Source organism: Zea mays, chromosome 10 (genome assembly GCF_902167145.1).
Source record: "Zea mays cultivar B73 chromosome 10, Zm-B73-REFERENCE-NAM-5.0, whole genome shotgun sequence".
NCBI classification, from domain to species: domain Eukaryota; kingdom Viridiplantae; phylum Streptophyta; class Magnoliopsida; order Poales; family Poaceae; genus Zea; species Zea mays.
In genome coordinates this window covers 127,829,290-127,837,873 of record NC_050105.1, presented here as the reverse complement: position 1 = coordinate 127,837,873, position 8,584 = coordinate 127,829,290, and the positions used below count along the sequence as shown (strand labels likewise).

Sequence of the window (8,584 nt, the reverse complement as noted above, 5' to 3'; positions counted from 1 at the left end):
GTATTCGAAGAGAAAATTTGTTCATGGTATTTAAGAATGAAGAGATATAGGAGTTGAAATGTGATTCAACTTTATTTATTTAGCATCAAAGTCTGGGCCATTTCTTTTGAATGGTTTTTGTCTCAGTTCATCAATCTCAGACAGGTGGTACATGAAGACTAAAAAGTAAGCAAAAATCTAGACAGAAAAGGTATAGGTCAAACAAACAAGAAACATTTCAGAAAAAAGCTATGGCACTTTCAGTCACACAAATAGAAGCATCAGCCTAAACAGAAAAAAACATGGTCTATTCTATTATGGGGAACTGCTACAATGCATCACAGACTGAAAGCCAGGATCACTGTAACCAATAAGAAATGAAGCAACAATACACTTGACTAATCACACAAAGAACTTGGTGAAACTGGCATATAGACTTACCAACTGAGACAGCGCGCGTGCATCGTGCGTATCTGCATTTGCAAAACAACAAAAAAAACTTGAGTTCAGATGGCAGCAAATATATATTGGGGATCAGGATCAAGCTAAGCTTACGTGTAGCACAGGCTGTTTGTAAGTATCTGCAGCCCATCATCCGAGAAACGGTTTTCATCGTAGAGGACATGATAGTGTATTGGCCTGCTGGTTCCCTGGAGAAACGAATCTACATTCAGAGGGACGAATATAACACAGTATCAAGTACCTGCTAAAACATACCTGAATTCCAGCATGGCTACAAAGGTAGAAATCAAACTCCCGCGGATGGCAAATCTCGGTATCAACCACAGTTCCTGTGTATTTTAACAGGAAGAAAAGAGTCACAAATTACAGCCAACATGCATGTATGTGTTCAAAATAGTATCATGCTTGTGTTAGAAGTGGAGATCTCCCAAAGATACAGTATGGCTAATGTGGCGGTTGTCATTAAACCAACCAGGGTCCAATCTCAGCGACAAGCAAATGCTAATGCTAAGGTTGTCATTAAACAAGGATGAACATCACGGTACTAACCAGGAAGAATGTTCCCACTTCTGTCAGTAACATCTCTCCTTCCATGAACTCGAGGGAAGAGCCTTGTGTGGTGCCTTTTCTATATTACGACAAATGTCACTGGGGGTAGATACCCATCTTCCAGAGAGGCACAAGCCTTCCTTATCGCGTCCATTTCAAGGATCAAAACATGGTTGAATTGTCCTTCACTTATTCCATCCCTAAATAAACAAAACAAAAGCAAAGGAAGTCACGAAATGAAGGCTTCATCCAAGAGTTATCTAGATAGTTAAGTCAAGCATATACCTGTAAAATATAATCCTTTTGGGCTTTTTGCCAGTCCTCTTATAGAACGAAATCAGCAACTCCCTGCAGAGCATAATTACGTGGCACCTTAGTTTCATTCACAGCTTTCATGAACACAGAGGATATAAATTACCTTATCATTCCGTCGAGATTTTGTATAATCTCTTCCATGTGTGCTTGTGCCGAGACCAGAGCTTTATATGTTGTGACTTGTGGCCAGTCCATGGATGCAACCACCTGCAAGGTTATACCATCTATTCCATTACTCAAATGTGGAGTGAAAAATTTACTTCTAAATTACCACTGCATTTGAATGACACAGTTGTAACAGAGAACAAGAAACTGACAACTCCAACAGAAGCCCCGCTACGGCGGCGGTGAGCAGGAGGAGGGGAGCGGCGGCAATGACATTGCATGGCGAGCAATGACTGCTACCTTGCCGAGCTGAGCTAGTGTTGTGTTGGGTGTGTGATGTGAAGCAGAGTAGGCAGCTCACGGAGTCACTGGAGATCTGGCTCCCATCTGCAACGACGACGAGTCCGAGTCCTCCTCTGCGACACGATCCCCAACACCTGGTCCAGCAACGCTCACCTCCCGCCCCTGCCGCTACCGCCCCTCAGATCTAGATCGCACCTGTCCCCGCTGCAAGAGCCGTACCACGACATCTACGATGGCAGAGTCGAGTGAGAGCTGTGGCCGTCCTTCGACATCTGTGATGACGGCGGAGAGTCGGAGTCGGGCCCGTCCTTTGACATCTGCGACGACGGTGGCTCCCACCTGTCCGGCATGCGAGACGCGGAGGAGGAGGAGGAGAAGGGCGAGCCAGAGGACGTCATGGGTGGGGGGATCTAGGGAGGGGAGGAGTGGTGGGGGTGGAGGACGACTGGGGACTGGGGAGTGCGAGGGGCGGGCGACTTTGCCGCGCGGAAAAGGGAGAGGCGGACGAAGCTCAAGCTCAACGCGCGGCGAACGGAAATTTCGGGTCCGAGCGTAGGGCACGCGTCAACACACGATCGGTTCAAGACGCGTCGAACGCGGAGAGCGTCCCAAACCTAAGCGTCTTTTAACTAAAAAGGTAATGAGAGGTCTAAAATAAAAAAATAAGACACAATCTTTTTTAAAGAGCTCGTCTCTATATGACTCTCTAGTATATATTGTGTTTTGACTATATTTATTATCTAGAGGCTCGGAGCTGTATCATGCAGTTTTTTAGTTGTCTCTTATATTTAAAAAATCGTTCTAAGGGCCAGAGTTGTACATATCCTGAGAGCATGTACAACCCACGTAAATGACTCATACTTAAAATGTACCTAACAAGTAAGTGTAAAAAATACAAGAGATGTATCTCGGTAAAGAAACATCTCTAGCACGATTCTGTAAGTTCTAAGATACAGTTCTACTCATACAATTCACATAAATGAACCATGTCCTGAGTGATTCTAGTGAATAAGACACAAACCTTAGATACACTAAGTTGTATGAACAAGTTTTTTAGATGTATTGATTGAAGAATCACAATATAATATCTAGGTTGTACATGCCTTGAGGATATCTGAAATTCCCTCCAATGTACCCTTAATTATTCTTGGGAAATAAGACGAATTAGGGTTAATTAATGGCAAATGCCTCCGAACCTGAGGGCTAAGGGTGCGTTTGGTTGTGTTGTGGCTGTGAAACAAAGCTGTTGTGGGCTGTAAGATGTGAAAAAGTTGTTGTGGATATGAGCTGTGAAAAAAGCAGAAAGTCGTTTGGTTCGAACAAGTGTGAAACTGTAGTTTTGGTATAAAATGTCTATAATGATCCTACCTTGTAGGAGACACTTGATATTCGAATTGATTATAACACTTTATTTTGTGCAATAATGACAAGGAAAAAACATTTTAGAAATAGAAACTAGTTTTTTTTGTAAGTTTTGTATTCACCATCAACATTTTCACATAAATAAACTGATGATTCAGAATATCCTTCTTCAACATAACTATCTCCCTCTCGCACTACTCAAAGCATCAGCTATCTTATTACGAATGGTATTCATGGTATTCTCATTCTCTCCCTCTGGATTGTCATCTCCTTGTGCTTGTGACGTGAAACTCTGTTGTAGCAAGTACTCCTCATCAGCATCACATCTATGAAACAACCTATCTTCTGAATTGTTGTCACGAATAAAATTATGCAACGTCATGTAAGCTATAATTATATGTTTCTGTGTACGTGTAGGAAAACTTGGAATGCCTTTCAAAATACGCCACTTCTGCTTCAAGCTATAATTATATGTTTCTGTGTACGTGTAGGAAAACTACCTGCAGACCATCGCTGTCCAGTGCCGATGTTAGAGAGAGAGGGAGATGAGCATCGCCTGGGGAGGAACGACCGCCTGGGGAGGAAGACGGGCACCGCCTGAGAGGAGGTAGATAGCCGCTGCCTAGGGAGGACTCGGCCACTGTCGGGGAGTCGCTAGAACGACTCGGTCACCGCCTGGGATCCGCTAGGGAGCCGCCTGGGGAGGCCCGACCGCCGACTGGGTAGCCACTGGGGACCTGTCTGGGGAGTAACGGCCGTCGACTGGGGAGCTGCTGGGAGCCGCCTCGGGAGGACCGACCGCCGTCTAGGGAGCAGACTCGGAAGGATACAGTCGCCGCCATAGTTCCACGCGCAATCTGATTTCATCGAAAGCAACGACGAGAAAAACGAACCGGTACGTTTATAATGGTATTACGGGTAATTTTGTGGAAAAGCTCGCCCCCACAGCCAAAAAAAGCACGTCAAGGGCTGATGTGACAATTAAACTAGAGAAAAGCTACTTTTTTGAAAGTACGTTAGTAAAAAATTATCCCTTTAGTTGTATTTGGGCTTTTCTGGAAGTAAAAGTAAGTTTGGAAGTCCAACCAAAGGCACCCAAATCAAGTTCGCTTCAATGTGGGCCCACTTATCAGGGACCTTAATTATTCTTGGGAAACAAGCCGAATCAGGGTCAATTAGTGACAAATGCCTAGAAACGCGAGGGCTAAATCGTAAAACAACTTGAGTATCCATCTCCACCTTCCCTTTCTCCTCCTCTCTCCCGGATTCCCGGCGACCTCCCTTTTCCTTCCCTCCCGAGTCGCGGCCGCCCGCCCGCCTCCGTGATCGCAATTCGCACCTGCCCGCGCGGCCCCGACCCCTAGTCCTCCCCACCCATGGCGCGGCGATCCGCCCCTCTCCTGCGCCGCCTCGTCTCCGCCTCCTCACCGCCCGCGCTGCAGTCCCTCACGGACCACGTCGGCGTCCTCGCGCGGCGCACGGTGACCTACATGCCCCGGCCCGGGGACGGCGCACCGCGCGCCGTCACGCTCATCCCAGGCGACGGCATCGGCCCCCTAGTCACGGGCGCCGTGCGGCAGGTCATGGAGGCGATGCACGCGCCCGTCTACTTCGAGACCTACGACGTCCACGGAGACATGCCCACGGTCCCGCCAGCCATCATCGAATCCATCCGCCGCAACAAGGTCTGCATCAAGGGCGGGCTCGCCACGCCCGTCGGCGGCGGGGTCTCCTCCCTCAACATGCAGCTGCGCAAGGAGCTCGATCTCTACGCCTCACTCGTCCACTGCTCCAACCTCCCCGGCCTGCCCACCAGGCACGAGGGTGTCGACATCGTCGTAATCAGGGAGAACACCGAGGGCGAGTACTCGGGGCTCGAGCACGAGGTCGTACCCGGGGTCGTTGAGAGCCTCAAGGTACTACGGAGTGTCGGTTGGGGTCGGCTGCGTTTCATGTTTATTATGATTTTTCCGATATGTTATACTCCCTCCTTTTATATAAGTATATGACACCGTTTAATTTTTTTAAAAAAAACTTTGATCATTTGTCTTATTAAAAAAATAATAAGTTATTATTTATTTTTTGTGATTTGTTTTATCACTAAGTTAGTTTGTGTTTGACTTAAAATTTTACATTTTGAATAAAACGAGTGGTTAAAGTTTCCGATAAAAACAACGGTGACATGTATTTGTGATTTCGATAAATTTCGAAAAAAAATCAACGGTGATATATATTTATAAACGGAGTTAGTATAAAATTAGTGGGGCCGCCTGTTACTTCCACAGGCTATAAAGTTGGTAGATTTTGCAGACCATGGTTTTCACTTAAAATGACAAATGCAGTTTTCTATCACTAATTTGCCACCATTTGAGTACTCTCCTGATCTATTTGCAATGGGAGTGATACGGTTAGCTTATTAGTTCAATCTGCACGAACTTGGTTTCATCTGAATTTATGATCACCAAAAATTCTTTAGGAAAGACGATTAGTCTTGATTTTTGCTCAATAGCTTGTATCATTGTAATGACCACTGTATGTTTCCTAAGGTTGCAGCTGCAGCTATTAGGCCATGTCGTGAGCTTCAAATGTTTTAACAGTAGGGAATTGGGTTATATTCCCTGTGTTCATGTATTGATCCACAGTTTCACACACACACACATAAACATATTGCCAACGCATGAATTAAATGTGCAGGTACTGTCTTTACTCAATGACCCGCACTTTTCATGTCTCATCTAATATTTCTTGCTTTGGGTTAAACCATTTAATGCTTTCTTCTCCTATTCTTTGTGCCATGAGGTCCTTTGGGACTTTATTCATGAATCTGTTGTTGAAATAGAATCCACTCATTTAATGTTTGTGATCCTTTACAGTTCTTATCTGAACCTTTCTTCCATTATTACTCTTACTGAATGGATTTCCTAGGTGATCACAAAGTTTTGCTCTGAGAGGATTGCCAAATATGCATTCGAGTATGCTTACCTTAACAACCGAAAGAAAGTCACTGCAGTGCATAAAGCAAACATTATGAAGCTTGCCGATGGTTTGTTCTTGGAGTCTTGCCGTGAAGTTGCTTCAAAATATCCTGGTATTCAGTACAATGAAATGATTGTTGACAACTGCTCTATGCAACTTGTTTCAAAGCCTGAACAATTTGATGTCATGGTATGTATCTAAATTTCTGGGCATTTTTCTGTGTATACTATTTAATTTGGAACTTTACTTTTTTGTTCAAACAAACCTTGGATTACATTTCTCTGTTCTACATTGAGTTCATTTTCATCTGGTTTTTACAATATTGGAACATCAAATGTTTGTTTGTATTGAGTTGCACACTAGTGGTTCCAGTGCTAAAATTATAGAACTATTGAATAGTTATTATTATAGGATTGTTTAAGCTTGCTGGAAGGACAGTTCCTGTGCTTTACAAATGCAAGCATATGCGTTTTTTTGTAAACAGTAACCCTTTGCTCCTTTTCTAATTTTGAGATCCTTTTTTTGGGGTAACACTAGAAAACCTGGCACTCTTGGGAGTTTGAGGAACTTCCTTCAGAATGTGAGAGATTATGGGAATGCTCCGCTTGAGTACCATGCTTGCCATATGATAAAGATAACATTTCTTGTTCTGAGGCATATATGAAAACAATCAAACATATATTGGGCTGATCGAAATCCCATTGTTGCTAAGGAACGGAAATTGGTATTGATGCAATATATAAAGCATGTGCTTGCTAAACGTCTTTTCTATTTGTCATCACATTTCTTTTCTGCTTTCCTAATTTTCTCGAATGCTTCTTTGCAAATACACCATGGATTAGGATTATCTGTGGGTTTCAATCTTTTTTTTGTAGGTTACGCCTAATCTTTATGGCAATTTGGTGGCTAACACGGCTGCAGGTATTGTTGGAGGGACGGGCATCATGCCTGGAGGTAGGGATTGCAGCTAATTCTTTATTATTTGTTGTTTTCCCCTCTGAAAAAAATGTTCTGGCAGCGTTTCATTTCTGTAATTTATTACAAAAAATAATGTTTTGGGCATGACTTATCTCCCTTCGTGCCTACATTGTTACATATTTGTAAGGACTTTGTGAGATATGGAACTTCTTTTGGCGCTTTTAATTAATAATGTCGAGTCAGAGTAAGTTTGATGGTCAGGCCCACTAATCCTCGATACTGCATTATGTTCTAGGCAATGTGGGTCAGGACTACGCCATCTTTGAGCAAGGCGCTTCTGCAGGAAATGTTGGGAATGAGAACCTTGTGGAGCAGAAGAAAGCAAACCCTGTCGCGCTGCTTCTGTCATCTGCTATGATGTTGAGGCATTTGCAGTTCCCGTCATTTGCGGACCGGCTCGAGACGGCAGTGAAGCGTGTCGTTGCTGAAGGCACGTACAGAACAAAGGATCTGGGCGGTAGCAGCACCACCCAGGAAGTTACCGATGCTGTGGTTGCCAATCTGGATTAGATTCCAGGTGTACACGGCTAAAAAAGGCTAATTCTTTGGGGTGACTAGTTGTCTAGTCTTGACTCCTGAGTGTTATTTATCTTCTTACATAGATTTTAGATTGCTTCACATCTTCAAGAGGGATTACAAGGTATCCCTTGTTTCAGATTTTCTTTAGAAATAATATTGAGGAACCCACGACGATTCTTGTTCACGTGATACTTTGTACTTATCAAGGTAGAGGACCTTGAGTTGCAAAGCCGAAGGGAATGGATGGCAGTCTGAAAATAACATGAATTGAGAGTTGATTCAGATTGGAGCTTTGGCCCTGATTGCCACTGCATACTGTCACTTTGGATTATTCCCTGAGACTTACTGTTATGGAAAAACTTTTCTGTTTGCAATGCGTTTGTGAAACTCCAGGGATTATTCAAGAGGGATGTGCTGTTTGCAATGCGTTTGTGAAAAACTTTATTTTGTATTCTGCCCGTTCATAAACTGTTCTGTTTTTTTTCTACCTACCCTTCATTACATCAAAAGACATGTATTTAAACATAATATGTATCTAGACGCATAGCAAAAAGACATGTAAGAGTAAGAGGTCGACGTTAAAGATGCACTACTTTTTAAACATAGTATATAGGCAAGTGCATAGCAAAATATATACATCTGGAAAAGCTAAAACACTATAATTTAGGATGGTGAGCATAATGTAGGATGCAGAATAGAAAAAGGTAGAATCACTTTGATTTATAATGGAACTGAGGGAGTATTAACTTCGGATTCACATCAAATTTTGGATATTGATGTCTTAATATCAATCAAGATTTTAGCCTCTTCAATCTCCTCCAATCCCCTTCTCCCAAACAAGCCTTTAGAATTATTATCAATGAAGACTTGTTATCTGTTAAATACATCTTATACAATTCATGTATATTATACCAGATTATAAAACAATAAAATGATATTTTCTAAAAAACAAGTATTGGAAATATTTGTTCTATACGCGGACCAGTTTGGTTGGTTGGTATCTAAACTAAGCACGCTGAAGCTGGCATTTAGAGCA

At 43.0% G+C, this 8,584-nt stretch overlaps 1 protein-coding gene and 1 pseudogene across 2 annotated transcripts; one reads left to right on the top strand and one right to left on the bottom strand.

The window, feature by feature from the left end:
• Window positions 1-317: 317 nt before the first annotated feature.
• Window positions 318-1,940, bottom strand: LOC103642808 (protein argonaute MEL1-like; annotated as a pseudogene).
• A 2,348-nt stretch (window positions 1,941-4,288) lies between these two features.
• LOC542698 (isocitrate dehydrogenase [NAD] regulatory subunit 1, mitochondrial) lies at window positions 4,289-7,887 on the top strand. 2 transcript variants are annotated; one of them, NM_001308495.1, is made up of 4 exons: window positions 4,289-4,991; window positions 6,013-6,240; window positions 6,927-7,005; window positions 7,265-7,887. In NM_001308495.1, the coding sequence occupies exons 1-4, from the start codon at window positions 4,452-4,454 to the stop codon at window positions 7,537-7,539; spliced, it is 1,122 nt and encodes a 373-aa protein (NP_001295424.1). In that variant the 5' UTR covers window positions 4,289-4,451; the 3' UTR covers window positions 7,540-7,887. The 2 variants fall into 2 exon arrangements, with proteins under 2 accessions (NP_001295424.1, NP_001295422.1); NM_001308493.1 differs by having other exon boundaries at window positions 6,001-6,240.
• The last annotated feature ends 697 nt before the right edge of the window (window positions 7,888-8,584 follow it).

Excerpts from the sequence above, each read along its gene's own strand:
- LOC542698 (NM_001308493.1), top strand. The coding sequence starts at position 4,452 with ATGGCGCGGCGATCCGCCCCTCTCCTGCGCCGCCTCGTCTCCGCCTCC. Across the intron at positions 4,992-6,000 it reads GGGTCGTTGAGAGCCTCAAG|GTGATCACAAAGTTTTGCTC; the intron begins GTACTACGGAGT and ends TGGATTTCCTAG. Across the intron at positions 7,006-7,264 it reads GACGGGCATCATGCCTGGAG|GCAATGTGGGTCAGGACTAC; the intron begins GTAGGGATTGCA and ends ATTATGTTCTAG.